This window comes from Pongo pygmaeus, chromosome 8 (assembly GCF_028885625.2).
Source record: "Pongo pygmaeus isolate AG05252 chromosome 8, NHGRI_mPonPyg2-v2.0_pri, whole genome shotgun sequence".
Lineage (NCBI taxonomy): Eukaryota > Metazoa > Chordata > Mammalia > Primates > Hominidae > Pongo > Pongo pygmaeus.
In genome coordinates, this window is record NC_072381.2 from 103,044,132 (window position 1) to 103,071,388 (window position 27,257).

Sequence of the window (27,257 nt, forward strand, 5' to 3'; positions counted from 1 at the left end):
AGAGGCCTGAACAGGACCTTGTACACACTAGCTACTCACGAAACAACTGCATGCTCTGCTGGGCATCTCATACACGATAGGGTGTCTTTCCTGGGCTCACACACAGTCCCCAGTTCAGTTCCAAAGTTGGAAGGAAAGAGGATGAAGACGTAAATTCTTCATTTAAGCCTCTCGCCAACTGTTTCCTGCGGCGAGGCAGGGCAACGAGCTGCAGGGCCGCCAAGCACGTGCTCCCAAGGGTCCTCAGGGCTTTGTGAACGGCGGCCGGCCAAGGACAGAGTTAACTCCAGCCTGGAGCGCGCGGGAAAGGCGCGCAGGCGCACTGCTGGCAAGGGTGCTCACCTGTGCTGGGGTGGGCGAAGCTAAACCCGGAGCGGGATGACGTCATGAGGACGCAGGCGCAGAGCGATTCGCGTCCCGGAAGCGGCGGTGGCGTAGGCGGAGGAAATTTTCGGACCTGCGACTTCCGAACAGCCCTGGCAGGAGGAGCGGCGTTCGGCCGGGGCAGGCCAGAGGAAACGCCCCGGGGCCTAGTGGCTCTACCCCTGCTCCTGCCCGACCCTGCCGCCTCCCTCACGGAGCCAGCGGCCGGGTAGGTGAGGTGCCGCCCCCCCGCGTCCCAGTGTCTCAGCAGGCTGTGTGTAGTTGGGCGCTTGGGCGCAGCGGGGGCCGCCACCTGCTGGCCCCAGGACCCTGGGCGTGGCCTTCCCTGTCCAGCCTCACGGGCTCCATCAGGCCCCCCTGGCTGCAGAGGTGTTGGCCAAGGCCAGTGCGGGCGCCGATCTACCTCGCCCCTTCCTGGGCTCCTACCTGGCGCCGCTCTGTGCCCTTTCGCCTTGGCTCGGCCTGCGGGGATTTCGGGCTCCCGTTGGCCCCTTTGTCCCATCCCCTCACCGTCCCATCAGGTCGCGGCTAATTGCCTGGGACTGGTTTATGTTGCTCTTCGCCGAGGTTCCGCCCCCTCGTTTGCTGCTTAGCGTTGAGGGTAGGACTTTGAACTGGGAAAGACCGTAAAGGCTCCTGGGTTTCCTCATCAGAAAGGGCAGACGGGAATGGGGCGTTCTGATGCCGACTGCCCTGGGCAGAGATGGCCCAGGAAGTTGTTGGGAACCGAAGGGAGTGGGAAGGGTTAGAGGATGGGGCGGGAGTCCTGGAGCATGATATTTCATTCACTCATTCAGCAGGCATTTGTTAAGCACCCACTGTGTACAGAACAGTCGTGAATGGAGGCCAGTTAAGAGCAGGGAGTTTTACTTTGAAGTGGTAAGTGCCCTGCACTTGATCTTAGCCACAAGGCCAAGAAGCGATGTGATGTGATAAGTGCTCTGTTAGGGTGAGTACGTGATCCTTTGGGAGCATTGGGGAGGGTCTCCCAGTCCAGAGTTGGGAGTGTTGGCAGAGACTTTCCAGAGTAAGGGAGTGATGTTTAAGCTGATACCTGAAGGATGGGTAGGAATTAACCAGGTAAAGAATGGGAGAAAAATGTTCCAGGACATCATTTCATTTCAGCCCATGGGCTGCCTCGCTGCAGTGATCATTTATGCTTGATTTTTATGATTTTTAGTTTTGATGGATCTTTGGGGAGAAGAGCATTGGATGGAGAGTCCAAAGAACAGGATTTTAGGTCTGAATAATTCACTTTGCCTTGCTCACAGGTTTACTGTGGGCACCACCTGAAGCAGTAGGTAGAAGTGTGTTGAGGACTAGACGTGCAATGCAAATGTTGGGAATTATTGTGGTTACAGGATGCAGACATCAGAACGTGAGGGGAGTGGCCCAGAGCTGAGCCCCAGCGTGATGCCCGAGGCTCCCCTGGAGTCTCCACCTTTTCCTACCAAGTCCCCAGCGTTTGACCTTTTCAACTTGGTTCTCTCCTACAAGAGGCTGGAGATCTACCTGGAACCCTTGAAGGATGCAGGTGATGGTGTTCGATACTTGCTCAGGTACAGACTTTGTGGAGTTGCTCTGGTTTGCTCTGCCTTCTGCCGTCCTGCTCTGTAGTAACTAACACTGACCATTTAGGCAGTGGCTGGGCTGTCCTTTCTGCCCTAGTGAGGAGCAGTTCTGGGAGATCTGTTTGGCTTCTGGGTTTATCTAGGCCTACCCTGTGTCTCAGGCCCAGCCCAGGAGAGGCAGATACTGGGAATGATCCTGCCTTTCAGCAAGGTTCTTCTTTGTGACTGAATAAGCTCCTTCCTCTGGACTGCTGGACAACCTTGAACATCAGGCCTTCTACAGCTTAGAGCAGGCTTAATTTTTTCCTTTGCCCCCAATATTAGCATAATTAATATTAAAAAATTAGGATATAATTTTGAACAAAAATTAAAGAAATACAAAAACCTGTGAATAAGCAGATACCATTTTCACTATTTTTTTTTTTTTGAGACAGAATCTTGCTCTGTTGTCCAGGCTGGAATGCAGTAGTGTGATCATGGCTCACTGTAGCCTCAACCTCTTCGGCTCAAGCGATCCTCCTACCTCAGCCACCATGCCTGGCTAATTAAAAAAAAAAAAAAAAATTGTAGAGAGGGTCTCGCTGTGTTGTCCAGGCTGGTCTTGAACTGTTGGGCTCAAGTGATCCTCCTGCCTCAGCCTCCCAAAGTGCTGGGATTACAGGTGTGAGCCACTGTGCCCAGCCCATTTTCACTAATTTATTGAGATTATGGATCTTAATTTTTTCCCTCCTATCCTGCTTTGATTTTCATTCTCTATAATTTTCTTTTTTTCTTTTGGCTCATTTTATTATGTTAAAATTATTTTAAATTACTTATATGGCATTCTGCTCCCTAAATATGTCAGTTTTTATCTCTAAATAAGGACATTTCTTTCAAGATCAAAGTAATACCATACCTAACAAAATTAATAACTCCTTGATATCATCCTATACTCAGTTCATATTCCATTTCCTCAGTTGTACCATCTATTTTGGCTAAATCACATTTCAGTCCAGGAGTGTGCATTGTTTGTAGTTATTATGTCTTTTAAGTCTTTTTTCAGTGTAAAACAATCTCTCTCATGACACTGATTTGCTGAAGAGACTGAGCCTGAACTGACTTTCCTGGAGAATTTACTACCGAGATTTGTCTGGTTTCTTCCTCGTGTTGCAGACTAGAAGTTAGATTTAAAGGTTGGATTTTATTCAAGTTAGAAAAGTATTTTTTGTTTTTTTTTTGTTTGCAAAGGTAAATGTTGTGCCCCTAGTATTGCATTGCATCAGGAGTCACACAAAAACCTGATTGTCCTAAAGAGCAGAGGTTTTTAACTTGGAGCCTGTGGGTGAGTTTTAGGGATCAGTGAATCCCCTGAAACTGCACGTAAAATTGTGTGTCTGCACATGTGTATGTTTCTAGGGAAAAGCTTCTAGTTTTCATCGGATTCTCATAAAGACCCTCAGTCCTCTGAAATACATGAGAGAGACTGGTAGGAAGCAGGGCGAATGGAGTTATGTTAACCTCTGAGGATGCCGCCATTGAGTATTTATCCATGCCTCAGTCTGGAAATAGTGGATGGTTTGTTACCAGTTCTCTGGTGAAGGCCCTACATTTTTCTTGTTCATGTAATTTATGTCTGTATCCGTAGAGGTGAGCTAGTCATTGTTCCAGAGCTGTGTTCTCTACTGTAAGATCGCTGTGCTCTTGGTACAAGGGGTAGGGAGACAGTATGAGGAGAGGCTATTTTCTCCTCTTATAATCTCAGCATGATATGAAGTTTGGTCTTCTTTAGGAGAGAGGCTGTGCCCCTTGGCACATTCTTTGTATGTATATGTATTGCCCTTCTGTGGCAAAGTACAAAAGTTAAGTGTATCCTGCCCTGCCCTTCTCCTTTTCCTCTACTAGTCTGTAGTGCATCTTAGCACACTAATGTGTTAGGGTTTTTCCATTTTATGGAATTAGAAATTGGAGGACGTCGTAGGATTGGTTAAAGCTGGATGCAGGAGGAGCATTGGACCTAAAAGCCCCCAGGAGCCTGCGGTTTCTGTGCTGCTGGGAGAGGGAGCACTGGTCCGTGAAAGTGGCTGTCACATTAGTTTGTGCTTTTGATTGTTCTTTTCTTAGTAAAGAGGATTTGACTTTGAAGAGGGACCTAATCTTGGGCTCTGGCTGTTAGTTCTGAAGCCTAGAGCTGCAGTAAATTGTTAACAGACTCTCTCCTGGGATTAGCTACTCTACTGCTTGGGTCTCCTGGGACCAAAGTGTCAGTAAAGACATTTTATAGAAGGGAAGAGGCTTTAAATTGAAAGTGACTTAAGTGGTGGTGTGATGTTTTTATTTCCAAAATCGGATTGGCTTTTATTTCACTTTTACCCTGGTAGCTGCCACTAGAGGTTCTGAGGCCTAATTAGAGTGGTACAGTTGGAGTGTGTTAAATTTCAGGAGAAAGAGATGTCATTACATTCCGTTACTCATAAATTTTATTAAAAAGTAAAAGCCCCTTTACACTGTTGGTGGCAGTGTAAATTAGTTCAACCATTGTGGAAGACAGTGTGGCGATTCCTCAAGGATGTGGAAGCAGAAATACCATTTGAGCCAGCAATCCCATTACTAGGTATATGTCCAAAGGATTATAAATCATTCTTCTATAAAGACACATGCACATGTATGTTTGTTGCAGCACTATTCACAACAGCAAAGACTTGGAACCAACCTAAATGTCCATCAGTGATAGACTGGATAAAGAAAATATGGCACATATACACCATGGAATGCTATGCAGCCACGAAAAAGGATGAGTTCATGTCCTTTGCAGGGATATGGATGTAGCTGGAGACCATCATTCTCAGCAAACTAACACAGGAACAGAAAACCAAACACCACATGTTCTCACTCGTAAGTGGGAGTTGAACAGCGAGAACACATGGACACAGGGAGGGGAACATCACACACCGGGGCCTATTGAAGGGTGGGGGCTAGGGGAGGGATAGCATTAGGAGAAATACCTAAGGTAGATGACGGGTCGATGGGTGCAGCAAGCCACCATAGCACATGTATACCTATGTAACAAACCTGCACGTTCCGCACATGTATCCCAGAACTTAATAATAAAAAAAAGTAAAAGCCGTGCATAAACTAGTTAACCTCATTCAGTAACTCTGAAATACTCCAATTAGAGCACAAGAAAATATATTTAGCCCCAGCATGGTAGCTTACGCCTTTAATTCCACCACTTTGGGAGGCCAAGGTGGGCAGATCACCTGAGGTCAGGAGTTTGAGACCAGCCTGGCCAACATAGTGAAACACCCCATCCCTACTGAAAACACAAAAACTGGCCAGGCGTGGTGGCGTGCCCCTGTAATCCCAGCTACTAAGGAGGCTGAGACAGGAGAATCGCTTGAAACCAGGAGGCAGAGGTTGTAGTGAGCCTAGATTGCACCACTGCACTCTAGTCTGGGCAACAGAGCGAGACTCTGTCTCAAAAGAAAAAAAAAGAAAGAAAATATGTTCAATGCTTTGCTTGCCAGCAATTTACCTGTTTATTTTTCTGATATTTGTCTTTCTCCTAATGGCTCACCTATATATTGACACTGCCTTTAGAATTTGGGTGTCGTGGCTTCATTGTTGCATCTGTGCTTCTCTTTCCCTACTAAATGTCCTTTATCAGGGACGGAGCCAGCAGCATTTGCTTGTTCTCAGCAACCTGAGTCTCTGGGTCTTCCTTCTTCCCCATTTGGGGGCTTCTGCATTGCCCTTTGGTGGTAGTGATGGTGGCAGTGATGTATCTGTGTTTGCTTCTGTCTGTTTCAGCTCACTTAAGGTGTGATTGCTAAGTGAATGCTGCACCCTACTTTCATCTTGATTTTTAATATATTAAAATAAAATCTTTATTATTGTTTCTCCTTTTGAATTAATAGGTATTCAAAATAAACTCTCAGATAAACTCTCAAATTTTCAAAAACACAGACATAAGAAGATAAAGGCACAAATGGGGCCAAAGAAGTCCACAATTTGTTCTTTCTTGATTTCTGTATTAGTTGAATCTTGTGCAATGATTATATATTCTTATGAAATTATAAAAAAGAATAGAGGAAAATATTAAGAATGTTTGTCAGTATCACCTCTTAAGGAGAATACAACCTTACAAAACACAGGTTAAATGGTATTAACTGGGTTTCTTAACTGATATTTTATAAATTCTTCTTCCTTTTGGGAGAAAGCACTACAGACCTACCAGTTTCCTCACCCCAGGTGCTAATATGTGACATCTTACCTCCTCTCCTGGTCACCAGTCCAAGTGAGAGGCCCCCTTTTCGTTTCTCCTTGACCTTCTGTGTTCCAGGCTTCCTCTTCTGGTTTGATGTCCCATCTGTGCTGCCCGGTCTCCCCTCCCCAGCTGGAGGAGTGACTCTCTGTAGTGATCAGGACTCTCTGTATTGTAGGTGGCAGATGCCTTTGTGTTCCTTGCTGACCTGCCTGGGCCTCAACGTCTTGTTCCTCACTTTGAATGAGGGTAAGAACTGCCTTCAGGGGCCAGTGGTTTTTGTGAATGAATGTGGGGGAAGAACACTTGGATGCAGCCCCACCCTATGTGTGGGAGCTGCTCTTGTTGCCCTGTAGTTAGTGTTCCTCTGTGTCTGCTTGGAGTCAGAAACAGGCTCCAGAGGGACGATCCAGGCTGAGCAGCCTGCTGTGACCTTGGGCAGGTTATTGAACTTCCCTGTTAAGGCCTAATTTTCCTTACCTCTAGAGGGAGGATAAAAATGATGCTTTCCTCCTAGAGTATTTGTGAGGAATGCGGCAGTCTAGGCATAATACTTAGCGCAGTGCCTGGTGTGGAAGATGCAGCCAGTGTATTGTAGCTGCTCTCAGTATTATTGTGTTTCCTTCTTGACTTCCTGCTGAGGATGCATTGACCTTTTTCCATTTTGGTTTTCAAGCTGATTCAAGGGTCATCTGGGGACATGGCATGGGTAAAGGTACTGGGATGAGGAGCTGATAAGGGATTTTTGCCATATCTGTTGCTTTTCTCTGGTTCAGCTAGTGAGCCTAACGGGAGCTGCTGGGCAGTCACCAGCAGTGAGGAGTGGCATGAAGCCTTTGAGATAGAAGTGTGGACACATGGGTGTCTGTTGGGGTCCTGGGTAATGTCTCCTATGAACCTCTTACTACAGTGCATGCCGTGACCCTACGCTGTCCGTGGTTGGTGCTGGCAGATGGCCATGTAAAAAGCCAAACCCCTTAGGGGGAGAATAAAGAGTCTGGGACAGAATGTTTGGAGGAGCTGGGCCATTATTCATGTTTTTGTTCTTATACTTACCTTGTATTTCTCAGGTGTCTTCTTTGTTTCCTCTGGAGATAGGGATTGAGTAGATTGAAAATAAATCCAGTTCATATAAGATCTCATTTTCTGTTTCTTAGTTGGACTCATCTTTACCTGTTCAAAACTTCCTAGGATGTTTGATTTTTCTATATGTGCTCCCAAAGTAAATCAATTCCTATGACAGATGTTTAATAAGCACTTATTATGGGCCCGCTGCTCTGTTAGCTTGTTGTTGGGGTGCCATGTTACATGGAAGAAGTTCCTTCTTTGAATTTTATCTCGGCTTTGCCATTTCTCAAGGCACAGTCGTCTGCAGTGTCCTAAAAACTGAACGAAAGGCTTCCAGTCTTCCTTAGTGGCCCAGAGGTCCGAGTGCAGGCATCAGGAGCTCCTGGCAGTCACATTCCAGCGTGAGCCTCTGGTGTGCTAACAGCATCTTAAAATGTATTAAAAGTGAGGATGGGGCCACAGCAGTGACCAAAGGGACGAAGTCCCAGCCCTCAAGAGCTTATTTCAGTAGAGAAGACAACAGACATGCCTGCAATGTGTCATGTGGTGATAAGGTCTATGAGGAGTGAAGCTGGGTTAAGGGGGCTGGAGAGTAGGGGTGAGACACTGTGTCATACAGAGCTATCAGGGAAGGCCTGACTGGCAGAGCCCTGGAGGAGGTGAGGAACAAGCAGTGGGCGTCTGGGTGGGCCGACTCCTGGTCTTTGCTTACCTGTGTTACCTGCAGTGTTTCTGATTCTGTAGGTGCGTGGTACTCAGTAGGTGCCCTGATGATTTCAGTGCCTGCCCTGCTGGGCTACCTTCAGGAGGTTTGCCGGGCACGGCTGCCTGAGTCCGAGCTGATGCGGAGGAAGTATCACAGCGTGAGGCAGGAGGACCTGCAGAGAGTTCGCCTGTCTCGTCCTGAGGCCGTGGCTGAGGTGAAGAGCTTGTGAGTATGGAAGAGAGGCCAGGGAGGTGGGGAAACAGTAACAGCAGCCATGACACTAAGTGCTAGCTTTGTGTGCTTGACATCATATTAGGCAAACCACAGCTGTTATTTCATTTAACCTTTTTAACAGTTCTGGGAGGTAGTTAATATTAACATCTTCCATTTATGGGTAAAGAAAAAGGCTGACTTACTTAGCTAGAAAGTGGCCAGGCTGGGATGAGAATCTAGATCTAGCTGTTTTCACAGCTTCTGTTCTTTCTTTCTTTTTTTTTTTTTTTTTTGAGACAGAGTTTCGCTCTCGTTGTCCAGGCTGGAGTGCAGTGACGCGATCTCGGCTCACTGCAACCTCTGCCTTCCGGTGGTTTCAAGCGATTCTCCTGCCTCAGCCTCCCAAGTAGCTGGGACTACAGGCACACACCACCACGCGCAGCTAATTTTTTGTATTTTTAGTAAAGACGGAGTTTCACCATTTTGGTCAGGATGGTCTCTATCTGTTGACCTTGTGATCCGCCCACCTTGGCCTCCCAAAATGCTGGAATTACAGGCGTGAGCCACCACGCCCGGCCCTGTTCTTTCTGCTGGAGAGATAGTTTAGGATCTTGACTAAGCATGTGCATGTATAAGCCACTGCCTGGGTTCGAATCCCAGCTCTTCCATTTACTTGCTGTGTAACATTGGGCAAGTTGCTTAGCCTCTCTGTGTCTCAGGTTTCTCATCTGTTAAATGGAATGATAACAGGGCTTACTCAGAAGGTGGTTTTGAAGATTGAACAGGTGTCTGGTACCGGGGAAGTGTTGAGTAGATATTAGTTATCATCACTACACTGTGGAGAAACTTCCTAAACATGACAGAGCTGGTACTTCTGAGGAAGCATTTTAAGACTTGAAAAATATTCATCTAACAACTTCAGTAGCAGTGGGCATTTACACCTCCCTTCCCTGGAGTGGGGTCTCTGCATTCTCTTGAGATACAGTAGGGGCAAGAAAAGTTATAAACAAACAGATCGCTGGGCCTCACCCCAGAAATTCCGAGTCAGTTATCTGGAGTGGGGCCTGGATATGTAGTTTTTTTAAAAAAGACTTTCTTACTTTGAAATAGTTTTATATTATATATATATATATTTTTTTTCTTTTTTTGAGACAGAGTCTTGTTATGTCACCCAGGCTGGAATGCAGTGGTGCGATCTCAGCTCACTGCAAGCTCTGCCTCCTGTGTTCAAGTGATTCTCGTGCCTCAGCCTCCAGAGTAGCTGGGATTAGAGGCGTGTGCCACCACGTCCAGCTAATTTTTGTATTTTTAGTAGAGATGAGGTTTCATCATGTTGGCCAGGCTGGTCTCTAACTTCAGCCTCAAGTGATCTGCCTGCCTTGGCCTCCCAAAGTGCTGGGATTGCAGGCATGAGCCACCGCACCCAGCCTGAAATGGTTTTAAACTTAAAGAAGTGCAAGAATAATATCAAGAATGCCTTTTACCCAGATAGAACAATTATTAACATTTTGCCACGTTGGCTTTGTCTGTCTCTCTACATATACATATTCTTTTCTTTTTCCTAAACCATTTGAAAGTAAGTTGCAAACAGGACTTAATACTTCAGCATGTATTTCCTAAGAACAAGGACATTCTCTTAAATATCCACAGAGCTGTATTAATAAAGTTCTTTTTCTTCTTTTATTAATTTTTTTCTTTTTTCTTTTTTTTTACTTTTTGAGACGGAGTTTTGCTCTGTCATCCAGGCTGGAATGCAGTGGCATGATCATGGCTCACTGCAGCCTCGGCCTCCTGGACTCAAGTGATCCTTCTGCCTCAGCCTCCTGAGTAGCTGGGAGCACAGGCACATGCACCATACCCTGCTAATTAAAACAATTTTTTTGTAGAGATAGGGTCTCATTGTCTTGCCCAGGCTGGCCTCGAATTTCTGGGCTCTAGCAATCCTCCTGCCTCAGCCTCCCAAAGTGCTGGGACTGCAGGTGTGAGCCAGTGCGGGTGTCCTAATAAAGTTCTTTGTATCAGCTTCCCTGATCTGGGATCCAATTCAGGATTATACATCATGTTTAATTTTTTTATGTCTCTTTAGTCTTCTTTAATCTGGAGCAGTTCCTCAGTCCTTGTTTCTTGTGACCTTGACGTTTTTGAATAGTGCAAGCTTATTATTTTGTAGAATCTCCCTAATTTTTGGATTGTTTGGTTCCTTGTGATCAGATTTAGGGTGTGACAAGTGATGTGTCATGTTCAGTACATCTGTATCAGGAGGCACCTGATGCACCTGATATCAGGAAATACTGACTTTGATCACTTGGTTAAGGCATCCATACTGTAAATTATCATTTTACTCTTCATTAGTAGTAATTTGAGGGGAGATACTTTGAGACTATGTAAATATCTTGTTCCTCATCATTTATCCACTGCTTTAAAAATCCATTGATGGGTCTTGCCTTAATCAGTTTATTACTATGATGGTTGCAAAGATGATCTAATTATTCTGTCTACATTTTTTTTTAGCTAGCTTTCTACTATAAGAAAGCTCGCTCTTCTTCTTATCAGTATGAACTCATAGATTTGTATTTTATTTGATGAGTTAGAATCTATTACTGTCATTATTTATTTTGATCTCAAATTGTCCTAGATTTGGCCAGTAGGAGCTCTTTTGAGTTGGCTCTTGTTTGCATCGGTCCCTGTCATTTTTGAATGCTTCCTTGCTTTGTGGTACAACAGGATGGTCAAATTCATCTTACACTTCCCTGCCCCAGCCCTGGAATCAGCTTGTCTCCATGTTTCCTGGTTTCCCTTCAGAAACCCAGATCTGGGTTCAGACTGTGCTCATGGCTTCTGTGGTTCATCCACGTTTAAAAAAACAACGAACAGAACTCCCCAAGTGAGTCTGTTTCACATCCCAGGTGGAGAATATCATGCCATTTATTCTGACAGCTGCTGTGTACCCGTGAGGTGGGTCCTCTGATCCTCAGTGTATAAATACAGAAGCCACAGCCCTGGAGAAGTTCAGTAGCCTGCCTGACATCAACAGTTAGGAAGAGACCAAAGCAGGAACATTTATACTGTTTCCACCTCAGCAAGAGGCTCCAAAAAGGGGACTGAAATGTAGCTGGGGTGGCTTAGCCAGGCCCGTTTCTCCCGTGCTCTCTCGACCCCTCTCTCTTTAAGCACATGGTGAGTGTGTTTAAAGAGATTGACCATCCCTAGCCAACTGCACCTGCAAGGCCCCAGGCTTCACTTCCCACGGCTTCTGTCCTGCCCACTCACCAAAGCCCCTGTGTCTGTAGCTTGATCCAGCTGGAGGCCTTCCTGAGTCGCTTGTGCTGCACCTGTGAAGCCGCCTACCGCGTGCTGCACTGGGAGAACCCCGTCGTGTCCTCACAGTGAGTGACCCCTCCTCTCCCGCCACCACCCTATAGGAATTTGCAGCTTGAGCCCGAGCAAAGCCAGCTGCCTTGAGAGGACCTCTGCCCCTCTTACTTCAGGGGACGAGCTCGCCTCCTGGGCTCTTGTGTGTATATCTGCACATATGCTTGTGAGCTCTAATGTACTGCTTTTGTTTAGGTGCTTTCTTTTATATGTGGTAAAAATAATAATAGAAAAATAACTCACCATATAATCCACCATGCAGCCGAATCTCTTGTTTGTTTTGCCTGCTAGAATTTGTCATATGCATCTACTTTATGGATGTGTAGTTTCTTAGTGTATGTTCAATTTTTCTTTCGTTTTCCACTTATCATTATATTAAAGATGATTTTCTTTGTTGCTATATAGCCTTTGGAATTATTTATAATACCAGATTAATATAGATGGCAAATATAATTTATGGAACCATTCTGTTACAGATTTAGTCAATTTCTCTTTTCATTACTAACCCCATGGTAAACATTTTTATGGATTTAGCTTTAGTCTTTTAGAAAATTTTTCTTAGATTAAATTCAAGGATGAAACTACCATATCAAACAGAATGGGTGTTTTTGAGGCTCTTTAATATGAATAATAGTGATAACTAATGTTTGTTGTCTTCACCGGGTGCCAGGCACTGTTCAACACTTCCTCTGTATTATCTCACTCTTACAGTAACTCCGTTAGGTAGGCGCTACTTCAGTCCCCATCTTAGACGGGAAGGGAGCCGTGCCCAGAGAACCAAGAGACTTCTCAGAATGAGAAGTGGCAGAGCTGGATTCAAATCCCAGTCTGTCTTACTCTAGACTTCAGAGTCTAGACCTTGAGGAGTGATGATGGTTGAACCAGTTTATATGCCACCAGCTGACACCACCTTGGCCTCACCAGCATCAGGTGTTTGCACCGGGGACTTGGGGTAGTTCTCAGTCTTCATCGCCATTTTCCGCTGGTTTGATGAGCGGCTCTTGTCAGTTTATTAACGTGCCCAGAGCTGTGTCTCACCTGGACCCTGCTGTGGGTGTGCTCCAAACCGGTCTCCTTCTGCTGTTATGAATTTCTGATCTTGTGGTTCTTCCCTGTCATCCAGGTTCTATGGTGTTCTCCTGGGCACGATCTGCATGCTGTATTTGCTGCCACTCTGCTGGGTCCTCACCCTTTTAAACAGCACGCTCTTTCTGGGGAATGTGGAGTTCTTCCGAGGTAAGCCCTGGAGGGCCTGAAAGACGGGACCCAAGCTGGCTCTGAGGGCTAGGCTAGGCTCCCCAGTTCTTCTGTCTCTATAGCTAATCATCAGTTTGCTGTGCTTCCACAAGGGGCAGCACCACACTGGGGTCCTCTCTCATGGGCTCTGAGTCTCTGAGATGTTAGATGAAGCTGGAATCTCACCAGGGGAGGCTGCTACCATTGGGCTCCCATCTCCCTTCCCTCCCTTCCCAAGGCAGATGAATCACTGCTTACATGATATGATGGCTTCTGGAAGATGAGGGAAGGATGTTTTCCCAAAGCTGCCACCCATCCCCTGGGGTGCAGCCACCTGCAGTTGCTACCACATCTCTGTGTGATCCCAGAGTATCCGTCTGTTGTCTGGCTTCTAAAGCGCTGAAGCAGTCTGGAAAGGCACTGAGTCACAGAGGCCTGAGTCTGTACATATGTTTGGGTGATTGGTGTATTTGTTTTCCTCCCTGTGGTAGAGTTATTAATTACAGAAGCCATGATTTATTGAGCATTTACTACATTTAATCTCTGTAGCTGTCTGGGGCAGGTGGTGGTATTTAAGTTTTGTTTAAGAGGCTTAAGTTAGGTGACTCGCTCAGAGTTAGGAGGGCGACTCTTTCCTGTAGTGGAGGGAAGAGAGGCCAGCCAGCTGCAGAAGTGGGTACCCCCAAAGTGCCACTCACGGTGTCTCATTTTTGCCTCCTACCCTGTTCTCCGTTCCCTGGGTAGTTGTGTCTGAGTACAGGGCATCTCTGCAACAGAGGATGAACCCAAAGCAGGAAGAGCATGCCTTTGAGAGTCCTCCACCACCAGATGTTGGCGGGAAGGGTGGTCTGATGGACAGCACGCCTGCCCTCACACCCACGGAGGTAAGTGCCACTGTCAGGGCAGAGCCTGCTGCGGCCGCTTGTGGGCCACCCTGTTATCAGCTTGTTTTTGGCTCCTGGGCTGGCCTCTGTTGTAGTTCCTGCTGTTTCCCAGGCCTTATCTCCCCTGAAGTGTTCAATAATAATAATTGTAATAAAAACAGCTACTCCATACTTCATTGAGTGCTTACCCTGTGTCAGATGCTGCTCCAAGTGCTTATAGATAGATATTCACATCATGGAGTGCAGGTTCTTTCTTTCGTTTTCTTTTTTTTTTTTGAGATAGGGTCTCCCTCTGTCGCCCAGGCTAGAGTGCAGTGGGGCAATCACAGCTCACTACAACCTCCACCTCCTGGGCTCAGGCAGTCCTCCCACCTCAGCCTCTTGGGTAGCTGGGACTGCAGGCAGGTGCCACCATGCCCAGCAAATTTTTTTGTATTTTTAGTAGAGGTGAGGTTTTGCCACATTGCCCAGGCTGGTCTCAAACTCCTGGGCTCAAGTGATGTGCCTGCCTCGGCCTCCCAAAGTGCTGGGATTGCAGGCGTGAGCCACCGCACCAGCCTGGTTATTTCTGAGAAAGAGATCACTCTCATTTGTGGAAGAGAAGGCGGAGGCACAGAGTGGCTGGTAAGTGGCAGGGCTGGGTCTAAGACCCCAGCCCTGTGGTTCTAGAGCTCGTGCCCTCAACCACCGTGCGATGTGTCCACTGTAGGGCCAGCCGTGCTCGTGCTTCCATCTCCCCTGCCCTGCCAGGCTAGAGGTTCCTCCTTCCTGTGAGTTCCTTCTTTCTTGCAGTTGTGCCATTTCGTAGTGTTTTGGGTAGCCTGGATGCTGGCTCGGGGAGGTGGTCCTCTGCCTTAGGGAGCAGCGCTGCCATCCTTCTCCTTCTGTCATAGAGTCTCTCTTCCCAGGACCTCACACCGGGCAGTGTGGAGGAGGCTGAGGAGGCTGAGCCAGATGAGGAGTTTAAAGATGCGATTGAGGTGGGTGGCCCTTCCCCAGCATCCTCTACTGAGCAGGCCAGAAATTGGGTGGTCCTGGAGCTGTTTTTTGTTTTTGTTTTTTAATGTCCAAGTGAGAAGCTAAAACTTGCTGTGAGCTAGAACTCACTGGTTGAAAGAGTGCCACTGAACCCCTACCCGCTCCTGTTTCTGGTTGAGCCAGCTGTCCTGGGTGCCCAGGGCAAGAGTGGCTCTGGAAGTCTCCGGGTAATGCCCTGCTAGGGGAGCTGGATGATTTCTGGCCTTTGCTGGAGACCGTGGGCTTGGTGCCTTTGATATAGGAAGGGCAGCTTTTGAGGAGGCTACTGCCCTGGGTCTCTGCTCTTCTGCAGAGTGAGTTCCGTAAGACGTCCCTTTGTGGGGCAGGGAGGGGAGATTGGAGAAAGTAGTTGCATGGCCAAGTGCTAGGTCAGGGGAAGTTAAACAGCCTTCTTGATTTTAGGATGGTAATTCAAATTGGTAGTTTGCAGAAGTGTTTTATTTGGCATGCAGTTTCAAAATAATTTTTTGAGCCAATATTTAAACATGGAGAGATTTTTGTTAGAACTGCAGGTTTCCAGTTTCTGTGGTAGCCCTGAGTCTGCAGCAGTAGGTGTATTTAAGGAGCTGCTGTCCCCTTTACGCAGGTCACATGCTGTGGCTACAGGTGGTCCTCAACACCCTCTGCTGTATTTTGTCACTGAGGTCAAGTGGCAGTTGCCATTTGTCACATTTGCGTTTTTGTTTTTCTTAGAGTAGGATATCATTTCTCTTTATTTCTCTTTGTAAAGTGGGAAATTGAGATATAAGAAAAACAACTTGTGGATTTCCACCAGGCCTGTGATTTACCCCAACTCACCTCAATCATACAATCAGCCCAGGCCATGCAGGCATTTGACTTTCTGATGGCTAAAAGATTGCTCCAAAACTTTGATATATGACTGTAGACCGTGAATCTTGGTGGAGGGAATATGTAGAGCAGGGGTTTTCAAGCATTTTTGTTCATGACCCATAGTAAGGAACACATTTTGCATCTTGACCCAGTTCACACTTAGGTCTATAAAATATGTAAAACTTAAGTGAAACAAAAGTTTCCTGAAAATACGTTGTAAGGGATATTTTCTTTCCTTTTCTGTTCTATTCAAATAAAGACCTACTAAATTAATTTCACCCAGTTTGAGAAACAGTAGTACCCAGCTTTCTCCAAGGCTGTTTGATGCTGGGATCCTCTTGGGGGTGGTGTCTGTCAACGTCACCATTTGGGAAGTGTGCAGAGCTCAGAGCAGCGCTTCCATGCTTCCCTCTGCTTGGGGGCCCCTCCAGGCAGCTTCTTTTTTCTTGCTATCTTTTTCTCTCTGTTTTCTCTCCTCTTCCCCGCACCTTGGGAGGCAGGAGACCCACTTGGTAGTGCTGGTAAGTGGAAGCCTTGGTGGGTGGGCAGGGGCTGGGCTGGGGAGGGTGGCTGAACCGGCTGCTGCCACACCTCGTGGGGGCTGCTGCTAAGGATGCCTCTGCACACGGGTCCTGCAGCCTTGCAAGAGGTGGGCAGGACTGGAAGGAGCTGTTCCCACAGGAGGATGATGAGGGTGCCCCGTGCCCAGCAGAGGATGAGCTGGCCCTGCAGGACAATGGGTTCCTGAGCAAGAATGAGGTGCTGCGCAGCAAGGTGTCTCGGCTCACGGAGCGGCTCCGCAAGCGCTACCCCACCAACAACTTCGGTGCGGCCAGGGGACAGAGCTGGGCTGGCGGGGGAGTGGGGGTGGACTTCTGGGACTCTAGGCGGGGACACCCAGCCACAGGGGCAGAGTCTCAGAACTGTGGGTACTGACTTGTGACAAGAGCAAGGAGTGAAGGTGTGTCCGCGGGACCCTGGGGAGCTAGCAGATGCCCGGCAGGACTGCTGAGGGAGTGGGTGTGGGTTCCTTTTTGTCCCTCCGTCCTGATTGGACATTCACTTGTGGGAAGACAAGGAACTTAGTTTGGGAAATGCCATCCCAGGACTGCAGAGAACCGTAATCCTGACAGAACTTCAGAAGGCAGTGTAGCATGATGGTGAGGAACAGAGTAGAGTCTCACTACCTGCTGCAAATCCCAGCTCAGCCAGGTGTCCTTGAGCAAATTATTTCACACCCCGTGCCTCAGTTTCCCCTTCTGTAAAAGGGGGATCATCATTCTTACCTCATAGGGTTGTTACAGGTCTCATGTCAAATGAGACAAGTAGTACTTATGAAGGGCTAGCACAGTGCTGGTTGGTTCATAGTGAGTAGTGGGTGCGGTTAATATGGGAGGCCCTGACCCACCCTATGGGTTCCTAGGATCCTGTCTTGGTCTTTCTGATCCAGCTGGAAGCAAGTTGAAGCAGACGTTGTTTCTCTGGACATGGTAGAGCCCTGAGTTCACCTCTCCCCAGCCAGTCCTTATTTTACTGAGGGCCGGGGGAGAGCGCTCAAGGAAGGCAGCTTTGGAGAAGGGTGGACTTGAGAGTTAGCACAGCTTGGAGACCTGGCTCAGATCAGCAGCGCTGGGAACTGAGCCACATGTAATTATGGTGGAAACCTAGAGTAGCTAGGTTGACTTGGGAGCTGCTGTGCTCCTGAGGAAGGGCCCTCCTACCTGCTGTCAGATGGGAGCAGGGGAGGGGGGCAGTACTGTGTGTTCTGGTGACGAGTGAGTTCTAGGGTCTGTGCCCTGGAAGAAGACAATGGAGTTTATCTTGAGGAATTTGACCCAGGACCCCCAGGGTCCTGCCTTCCTACTCCCGCAGCAGCCAGGGCAGTTGTTTTCTCAGGATGAGATGTCCTGGACAGGCTCTTTTCTTCTGCTGTGTGAATGTGCCCCAGTTATTCAAGATCCCCCCCCCCTTTTTTTTTTTTTTTGAGAGAAGTTCTCACTGTGTCTCCCAGGCTGGAGCGCAGTGGCATGATCACAGCTCACTGCAGCCTCAACTTCCTGGGCTCCCGTGATCCTCACAGCTCAGCCTCCCGAGTAGCTGGGACTACAGGCATGCAGCACCATGCCTGGCTAATTTTTTGATTTTTTTTTTTTGTAGAGACAGGGTCTTACTTTGTTCCTCAGGCTGGTCTCGAACTCCTGGGTTCAAGTGATCCTTGTACCTTGGTCTTCCAAAGTGTTAGGATTACAAGTGTGAGCCACCACGCCCAGCCCCTTTGTTTTATTTATACTGCCTGCTGACTTCTGTAGGGCATTCTGTATGTTCAGTGATCTGTTTACCCTCCATACTTGCACATGTGTGATCTCATTTCATCCTTACCGTAGGTGTGACAGGAGCAGGCAGTTCTTAAGGGCCCAGAGCAGCCAGGTTCCAGCAGTGCCCAGTAACACTACACACAAGAAGTATTACTCTGGTCCAGCAAATAATTTGTCTATGTCTACAACTTCTAAGTAAAGGTACTTAGCTGTTCCCATTTTACAGATGAGTAACCTGAGGTAAAAAGAGTGCTTTGCCCAGAGACTTTAGCCTGGAAATGGTGGAGCTGTGACTCAAATTCAGGTTGTCTGATTCGGCTCTTGTCTTCTTTCTACCTCTTCATCCTCCCTCTCTGTTTTCCCTTTGCCCTCGTGTGTGAAGTCCCTTGTTTTATGCCTGTCCCGCTTTTGTATTTGATTTTTGGTTTGGATAATCTCTACCAGCATGGGCAGAGGCCTTTTCAGGCTCCCTGAAGGATGGCAAGGGCAGAAAGTGCTTCTTTTCCTAAACTCCTCTTAGTTCCTCATCCTTCAAGACCACTCGCTACTTTCCGTTTTCTGAGATGTTCCCAAGCTCTTTGCCGTGAGGGCAGGTGTAAGCAGCTCTGCTCCTGCGGCCTCTGCTCCTGAATCTGGGTCCTGAGAGCAGGGCGAGGGGAGCTGCTTTGGGGGCTGTCTTTCTCCATTTCAGCGACTATAACGAAATACACTAAGCTGGGTGGCTTTTAAATATTGGAAATCTCTCATCACAGTTCTGGAGGCAGGAAGTCCAAGATCAGGGTGTCAGCAGGATCAGGTTCTGGTGAGGTCCATTTCCGTCGTCATAGACAGCACCTTCTCACTGTGTCCTCACGAGAAGGTGGGAGGGGCACGGCAGTTCTCTGGGGCCTCTTTTATAAGGGCACTAATCCCATTCACGAGGGCTCCACCCTCATGACCCAGTCACCTCCCAGGGGTCCTGCTTTGGGTGTTAGGATTCCACATGTGAATGTTGGGGGACTATAGTGGGGGCTATTCTATTTACCTCTGCCAGTGGATGAGGGGGGTGCATGGGGAGAATGAGGGTGGACTGCACAGGAGCTTCTCTGTGGCCTCTGTATGGGAGAGGTCTTGGTGGGGAGGACCCCGCTTTGTCCTGGAGGCTCCATGACTGTTGTCCTGGCAGGCCCCACTGGGCCTTAGTGCCCCTGCTGTCATGGCCTCGGTGGCATCGTCATGTGGTGAGTGAGGATGGGTGAGTCCAGGCTGTTGCCGAGAAGGGGCAGAAAGAGTTGGTAGGTGTTGGAAGGGAACATCACCTGGCTGAGCTGCTCTCAGCTCCCAGAGCCCTCCCTGGCTCCGGCCGGTGAGTGGGTTCACAGCTGTCTCCCCAGCCCACTTGGCTGCCCTGGGGTGCTTGGCCCTGACATTCCATTCAGTTTAGAGGAGCCCTTGGGCTCAGGCCAGTGTCAGTCTTTGAGTAGCTCCTTTTGCCTGTCCCATTCCCCTGCGTCCCTTGCTAAGGAGAGGCTGTGGCAGGCTGCCTTCCCCAAATTCTTAGTGTAGGGACAGAATCTTAGAGCAGCCAGTTTCCTGGTTTGGCACCAGCAGTGGGCTTGTTCGTTTCTTTCCCTGGCTGACTGACAGGGTGGGCATTTACCTGAAGCACCTTGGCCTCAGATTTCCCCTGGCTCTAGCTGAGGTCTTCCTTTCCCTAAACCTAGGGAGTCTCCTTTAACAAGAACTTCAGGTGATTTTGGCTGGACAGAGGAAGGGACCACATGTAGCCGTCAATAAAGCTTTATGGCTTTTCTGTGAAAGTGAGGCCTGGTGCTCTGTACTTGCCCAGACAGGTGGTCCGGCTGGGTCACAGCAGGCCTATGGGCCCCACATCCCAGAAACCTCCTCCTTCCCTATCTTTCCTCTCCCCTTATACCCCCTTGTTGTCTTCTAGCCATTTTCTAAGCTGCCATTGTCCCTCCACTGTTGCCGGGCACTTGGCCATCTTGGCATCTCTGGTGGTTTAGGCAGGACCTCGCCCTGCTCTGCGTCCCCCCATGCCACTCACTGCCCACCACAATTGAGCGTTCTACCCTTCGTGTCTTCTCGGAACGTGCCTGGCTCTGAGTTTCCCTCCTGCAGTCTTCAGGGGACACAAAGCAGAAGTTCGGGTTTTTAGGAGTTTCTGTCTTTAGCCTGTGGGTGGAGTATTTGTAAGGCGTTGCTCCGAAAAGGGTCATGTTAGGCAGGTGTCATTTGGGGATGCCTGTGGTCAGGTCCCTGCCAGCTTAGCTGGCTTTCCAGGAGTGGATTCTGCTGGGTGCTCTTTGATTTCTGTTGAACCTGGAGGTGGGGCCACTCAGCTCTGGAAGGGTTCAGGGACTGGTAGCTATGTATGGCTGGAGACATCAGTCCTCAGGGGCTATCAGTCTTCTTAGTTTCAGTCCTTCTTTCTGGCTCTGAATCTGGCCTTGCTCCCTGGCTCACTGTGTCCAGCCAAGGAGGCTGGGCTGGTGTCCTGAGTGTCCCATTTAGAAGCGCCAGGAGCAGGTGAGCCTGAGAGTCCTGGGATGGGCGGGGTCTGAGCTGCTGCCTCTGTTTCTCAGGGAACTGCACGGGCTGCTCGGCCACCTTCTCAGTGCTGAAGAAGAGGGTGAGTGTCTGTGAGGGTGCATTTGTTGGGGACAGTGTCCTTGGGACTGTCGGGTGGGGAGGAGTTGAGGGGAGTCATTGAGGAAGTCTGGCTCAGGTCACATTGGGCCTGGCAGTGGCTTTCTGGAATGAGTGTGCCCTCCTCTGCTCCTGTGCCACCTTTTCCAGCCCCCTGCTGTCTTTCCTGCTCCATTTGGGCACCCCCCAGTCCCAGTTTCTGTGGGTGGGATCAGCTGGTGGAAAGGAGGGAGGTGCTGAGAACTCCAGGTGCTTGAGGGTGGGAGACACATCTGACCTTGGCTCTTGTCTGCAGCGGAGCTGCAGTAATTGTGGAAACAGCTTCTGCTCTCGATGCTGCTCCTTCAAGGTGCCCAAGTCCTCCATGGGGGCCACAGGTGAGTGGTGCAGGTGGTGGGAGGGCTTGGTTGGTATCCCGCCGAGGGGATGCCACATTGTGGCAAAGGGGCAAGGGTGTCAGAGGTCAAGGGAACTTGAGATTGTAGTCAGGCCTATGGGAACGTTTCCTCCATCCCCTTTAGCAAAATCCTGAAACATTTGGTATGTGCCGAAGAATAGATACGATGTACCTGTGAATTGTGAAGGGTAATAACAAGATGAATACCTGTGACCGCTTCACTAAAGTTGAAAAACAAGAGCCTTGGCAACACCCCCGCAGCTCCCGGCACTGCTCCTGCCTTCCTGGAGTCAATCACCAGCTGCAATTTTAATCTTTTATTTCCTTGGCACTTTGAACAAAATTAAAAATTCATTTTTTTCGTTTTATAAAAGCTGTACATACATACTGTAAATAAAAAACACAGATAAGCAAAAGGGAGAAAAATATTCCTGATTTCTTCCTGAGAGAACAATCGGGTGTGGACCCTGCTGCTCATTAGCTTGCATGTAGAATAAAAGTGCATGCATATTCCTGAAAAATGTGGTCACATTTCATGTACCGTTTTGTAATACAATGTTAAACCAAGTTTTTTTTTTTTTTTTTTTTTGAGATGGAGTTTTGCTCTTGTTGCCCAGGCTGTAGTGCGGTGGTACGACCTTGGCTTACAACAACCTCTGCCTCCTGGGTTCAAGCGATTCTCCTGCCTCAGCCTCCCGAGTAGCTGGGATTACAGGCATGCGCCACCACACCCGGCTAATTTTGTATTTTAGTAGAGACGGCGTTTCTCCATGTTAGTCAGGCTGGTTTCGAACTCCTGACCTCAGGTGATCTGCCCGCCTCGGCCTCCCAAAGTGCTGGGATTAAAGGCATGAGCCACCGCCCCCAGCCCAAGTTCTTTTTTCTTCTGATGCAAGTAACATAGGCTTACTAACTAGAAAATTTGGAAATTATTATACAGAAGAAGAAGGAAGAGAAAAATAACCCTGTAATCTTACCACCCAGAGGTAACCACTGTTAAAACATTTTGGGAAATTTCACTGTGATATTTTAGTTATTCTATTTTTTTTGAGACAGAGTCTCGCTCTGTCACCCAGTCTGGAGTGCAGTGGCGCCATCTCGGCTCACTGCAACCTCTGCCTCTTGGGTTCAAACAATTCTTGTGTTTCAGCCTCCTGAGTAGCTGGGATTACAGGCGTGCACCACCACGCCTGGCTAATTTTTGTATTTGATATTTTATTTAAAAATTTTTGAAGGTATTGTGTTGGTGCCACAGTAATGTCTAATTCATAGCACAGGAGTGGCCTGCTGCTGGCATCATCACCCCCGGGATCCCCAGTTCCCATGGGAAGAAGAGTCTCTGTGGGCAGGCTAGCAAGCTGGGCAGGGAGGGTGTGGGCTGGGTGGGGGTTCTGTGTGGGGCATTTGGGAGGGTGGTTCTAGTAGTTGAGGCCATGAACCAAAGGGTGCAAGGAAATGTCTCACCAAGTTCTTCCTCCTTTTCAGCCCCTGAAGCCCAGAGGGAGACTGTGTTTGTGTGCGCCTCGTGTAACCAGACCTTGAGCAAGTGAGAAGAGAGGCCAGGGTCCAACCAGGCACCCGTCCTTGGGGCCAGCAGTAGGCCCCCCACTCTCCCCACCCCTGGCCCCCTGTGGTGTATGCTGGGCAAATGTGGCCTGAATGCTAGGTAGACTTCCCCTTCCTTCCTCGCTCTCTCCAGCTGGATTCTGGAGCTGTTCTCCACCCCTGAGAGTGGCAGGCAATGGCTGCTCTCAATCCCTTGGGGAGAGGAGCCCCTGGAGGGCCTGGCATGTTTGCCCTGCTCTGCCTGGGACTGAGCGAGTGGACTTAGGGCTGGGCAGGCAGTAGCCACCAGAGGGCAGCAGTGAACTAAGCCAGGTCTGACTGGGGTCTGAAGACCAGGGTCAGTGTGGCTATGCCTGGGAATTCCAGACCTGAGGCTGGGAAAAGTTTTTCTCCTGCAGGGTACTGGGCCAGGCCCTCAGCCTCAGAGAGCCTGCAGAAGGGCTTGGGAGTGCCACACCCCATCTCTGCTGATTGAATGTCCCTCCAGGCACCAGGATCTCATCATTTCCCCATCAGAGGGTGTGGCCAGGCCTAACAAGACCATGGGTGCTTCTAGAAAGGGTTGAAGTTCCCAGATTCCCCGAGAGGAGAATGTGTATAGGAGAGTTTGGCTGAGTCCTTCAGCGTTAAGTGGAGGAAAGCTTGGGGAAGCCCCAACAGCTGGACAGACCTCAGCCTCCCCTCGAAGACACCTCAATTCACAAACTCTCAGCCCACACAATGCCCTAGTGTCCCCAGCTCCGCTGGAGCAGCTGCAGGGCACTCGGATCACAACTTCTGCACCCTCTGCCCAGAGTCTAGGGCAGTCCTCCACTGGCCCAGCACTCCAGTTTCCTTTCCCTGCCTCTTGTCCAATGGAGTGGGAGGCCAGGTGAGTACAGCAGAGGTCCTGAAGCCCTTGACCCCTGGGGGCCTGGGTAGTGTAGGATCTCGCTGGGCTGGGTCCTGGATTCCGGGGCTGTTTCCTGGAGGACAGTCTCAGTTATGGGATAAGGCCCCTTGGGGGTCTCCATTTTCTTTCCAACAGTTTCATGTTCACTACTGGACTCTTACGGGCTCAGTATCTCTCCCTTAGCCATGAGCTGGCTCAGGCATCCCTTCCCTTCCCTGGAGCTGCCCTGCCTTTCTAAAGTATTTATTTATTTATTGCATGGTTCCTGGGAACATGTAGCATAAGTAATGGGATGAGGAGGAATTAGGGGTGGGGGTCTCCTACCTAGGACTCTTCCATGGAGTCATGGGCTGCCTGGGACCCAGGACCCATGAGGGGGCTGAGAGGTTTCTAACTCGAGGAGCAGGGGTCCAGAGAGGCAGGTTGGGGAGGCAAGGGACCTATGCTAGGCCCGCTTTCTTGCCGAGCCAAGCAGTTTAGCTGGGGCTGTGCAGCCAGGGGCCTACCCAGGCCAGTGGAGGTGCCACAGCCCTGGGGAGCAGGGCAGGCTTTGGTATCATATCGCCTCTGTGTCCTGTTAGGAGAGTTCAGTACCCCGTGCTTTCTTTACACTGGAGAGGAACTAAAAGGATCTCTGTGTCTATGGAGAATTGTCAATAAAAAGGCCTCAAGCTTCTTGTTTTTGTCATGTCTTTGTGTTGGCATTTTCCCTGAGGCTGGAAGACCAGATCTCTGGCACTGCTGGAGTTTTGCAGGCCTGGGCAATTCCTGCAGGATCAGACTGAGGGGCAGGCCTTTGGGGCACCGTAGTGGCAGGGGCGTGGGGGATGCAGCCTGGTCTGGGTGTGAGCTGGGGGCCAAGAGGAGGAAAGCTGTGCCTTGCACGCAGGAGAGGCTCAGCACATGCTTGTCGGATTGACTTGAGGCCCAGTCTTGTGACCAAACTGTGAGGGCCCAGCACTGGGGGTTGGGGTTGGGACTAGAACTTGGTAAACGCCGAACAATGCAGGCTTTACAATGGAAAGATTTTAACTAATCCCTCTGAGAAAGCCAGAAAGGGTCAGCCTTCAGGGAGGCTGAGAGCGGCAGGAAAGAGGATTGGACATGAGATAGGAAGTGCAAGCCATGCCCTGAGCTGGGGCAGGTGGGTGGTGGGTGACTGGGTGCTGGGCACTGGTGAGGGCTTTGCGTGCAGTATCTCATTTATTGCTCGCAACAACTCTGAGGTAGGCACTGTTCCCCTGAAGTACGAGCAGAGTCTCCACAGCAGTAGAGGGTGGTGCCTGGTGCCTGCTGTGGCCCATCTTCATGTTTGGCCACCTTTACCATCTGTTGGAGCAGTGCTGGGGCCCATTGGCGTAGGGGTGCTTCCCCCAGGCTCACTGTGCTTTCCTCCTCTGGGAAGTGCACCTGATGGTGATGCATAGCTCATGCAGGTGCTGTGAGAGAAATGAGAGAGTCCATGGGAGGCATGGGGCCCGGTGCCTGGCATGCTGGACATGCTGGCTCCTGTCATCCTGGCCACCTTCAGAGTACAAACAGCTCTGTCCTGGGTGGCTTAGAACAGTGATTTATTTTTTTTTAAACCAGAGAGTAATTTTAGATTATTCTTCAGAGAAGAGTATCAGAGAGGCACAAGTGTAGTTTGGAAAAGCAGTCAATGCATTTTATTTTTGGAAAAGGAAAATGCCAAATGTTGGTGAAATCTCGACCATAACAGCAGTAACTTGAAGCCTGTGCCTGCAGGCATGGATTACAGAGATGGGAGAAGCATGGGTTTCCATCCTTGGGTAACAGCCTCAGAGAAGGGGACGCTAGAGGGCCTTGTCCCCTTGAGGTGCCCCTGAGAGTAGGCAGGGGACATAACTTTAAATTAGAGGTACCACTGGGAAGCGAAGTCACGGAGGGATTGTGCTTCACAACTGGCTGCGTCCACAGCATGGAGAGGACCTGCACGTGGGTGGCCTAGAAGACAAACTGTCCATGTTTGAAAAAACCAATTTGTTCTCAGGCCGCTGAGGAGGGGATGGGGAACCAGACTCTGCTGCAGCCCTGGTGCCTGCTGGGGCAGGTCTGGGGCTCCAGCTCCCACAGCCTGGCGTGGGCTGAGGGCTCTGCCGATCCTTTTTGTGGTTGGTTGTGTTGAGCAGCCTCCCGTGAGCCATGGCCGACCTTGAGCTGGCAGTGGTTTCTGGGATCTTCAGGATTTTCAGCCCTTGGGGCTGAAGCCATATGAAGTTCTCTTTATCCCCTTGTCTCCCTGGAACCTTTGAGGCACCCCCTAAGAGAGGCCCTGGCCCAGCATCTGTCTTTCAGCTGGTGGCCCTCAGGATAACGCCTACACTGATGGAGCACCTGTGCCAGGCACCATGCTGAGTGCATCATCTCATCGAGACCTCATGACAGTCTCCAAAAGTAGGTTCTGTTGTTAACTCTGTTTAACTGATGAATAAAAGGAGGTGTGGGGAGGTTAGGGAACCTGCCCAAGGTCACATAGCTAGTAAGTCGTGGAGCCGGGATGTGAATTATGCCACATGCGCTTGTAGAGGCCTCACGAGAGAACCTTTGGAGGAACAGAGCAATCCTGGGTGCCATCCTCCCAATTGTCTGCCTGGCCCCCACTGGCTCCAGGAGCTAGCCACTGAGCTAACAAGAAGGCCTACCCACTAAGCACGGCCTCTCTCCTCTCCTCCCTCCCATCCCCAGCCCTAGTGAAATGGGCTCAGCCTCAAGAACAGAGGCAGCCTTGTGGCCGGAGCTCCCCCAGCTCCCAGCAACCCCACCTCCGGCCTGGTCGGGTATGTTTCAACACCCCAGAGCAGCACATTCCATTCTCTGGCACAGCTGGGGGCTGGGGATTCCGGATTCCCCTGGCTGCCTGTGTACTTCACAGCCCCAGCAGAGCCTGCTCTCTGGGCTGGGACATGGGGTCCCAGCCACACACATTCCAGCAGCAACCACCCCCCACGTTACATTTCCCCAGGAGTGAACTTCAGCCAGGATTACAGGCAACTAAACAGTTGTGGGATGTGAGCTTCCTTTGTGGAGACCTAAGGCTAGATGCTGGCAGGGCTGAGAGGGGAGAAGGGGTTGGGGGTGGGCTGTCTTTGGGAATTAGGAGAAAAGCCACTGGCTTCTCTGCCTCTGTCAGGACCCTTGGAGTGGGATTGGAACAGGGCTCCCAGAAATCTTCCTGTGAGGCAGGCTGGCAGAAGCATGGCTGCCTGCACCCCCTGGCCTTGGCTTTGCCCCTACCGATAGTAGTATAGTAGTTAAGAGCATGAAGTCAAATTCTAGCACTGCCATGTGCAAGCTGTGTGACCTCCAACAAGTTCCTTAACCTCTCTGAGCCTCAGCCACCATCACTGAAATGCCACTGCCTCAAATGGCTGTTGGGAGGCTTAAATTAGAATGCAAAAGCTGGGTGAGGCACAGTGGCTCATGCCTGTAATCCCAGCACTTTGGGAGACCAAGGAGGGAGGATTGCTTGTGTCCAGGAGTTTGAGAGCAGCCTGGGCAACATCATGAGACTTCAACTCTACGAAAAATAAGAGATTAGCCGGGCATAGTGGCATGCTCCTGTGGTCCCAGCTACTTGGGAGGCTGAGACAGTGGGATTGCTTGAGCCTGGCAGGTTGAGACTGCAGTGAGCCACGATTGTAATACTGTGTTTAGCCCAGGCAAAAAAAAAAAAAAAAGAAAAAAGAGAAAAGATCAGAGAATGCAAAAGTGTTTTGAGTAGTGCCTGCCACCCATCATGGCCTTGATATTTATTGATACTGGCTTGATACTGGCTTATACCACCACCTGTATTTCTGAAGCAAAACCCCAAATGTAGGTTCTAGCTTTCTTCTGAAAGTAGCGTTCTGGCGTTTAGATAAGATACTCTTGTCTT

At 49.4% G+C, this 27,257-nt stretch overlaps 1 protein-coding gene across 30 annotated transcripts; it reads left to right on the forward strand.

Moving 5' to 3' along the window:
- Nucleotides 1–251: 251 nt before the first annotated feature.
- On the forward strand, nucleotides 252–24,038 carry ZFYVE27 (zinc finger FYVE-type containing 27). 30 transcript variants are annotated; one of them, XM_063670106.1, is made up of 15 exons: nucleotides 456–596; nucleotides 1,182–1,263; nucleotides 1,565–1,624; nucleotides 1,746–1,943; nucleotides 6,374–6,444; nucleotides 8,008–8,194; nucleotides 11,473–11,568; nucleotides 12,678–12,790; nucleotides 13,535–13,674; nucleotides 14,568–14,654; nucleotides 16,044–16,064; nucleotides 16,225–16,369; nucleotides 20,444–20,490; nucleotides 20,803–20,884; nucleotides 22,390–24,038. In XM_063670106.1, the coding sequence occupies exons 4-15, from the start codon at nucleotides 1,747–1,749 to the stop codon at nucleotides 22,452–22,454; spliced, it is 1,251 nt and encodes a 416-aa protein (XP_063526176.1). In that variant the 5' UTR covers nucleotides 456–596; nucleotides 1,182–1,263; nucleotides 1,565–1,624; nucleotide 1,746; the 3' UTR covers nucleotides 22,455–24,038. The 30 variants fall into 30 exon arrangements, 29 of the variants coding, with proteins under 29 accessions (XP_054291539.2, XP_054291538.2, XP_054291535.2 ...); XM_063670109.1 differs by having other exon boundaries at nucleotides 1,185–1,263; XM_063670105.1 differs by having other exon boundaries at nucleotides 464–592.
- Nucleotides 24,039–27,257: the final 3,219 nt, after the last annotated feature.

What these genes read in the sequence shown, in the direction of transcription:
- ZFYVE27 (XM_054435560.2), top strand. Translation starts at nt 387, where the DNA reads ATGAGGACGCAGGCGCAGAGCGATTCGCGTCCCGGAAGCGGCGGTGGC. An exon ending in AGACCCACTTGGTAGTGCTG is followed by an intron (nt 16,065 to 16,224) that starts GTAAGTGGAAGC and finishes CTGTTCCCACAG; the next exon opens with GAGGATGATGAGGGTGCCCC. An exon ending in CTACCCCACCAACAACTTCG is followed by an intron (nt 16,370 to 20,443) that starts GTGCGGCCAGGG and finishes TCTGTTTCTCAG; the next exon opens with GGAACTGCACGGGCTGCTCG.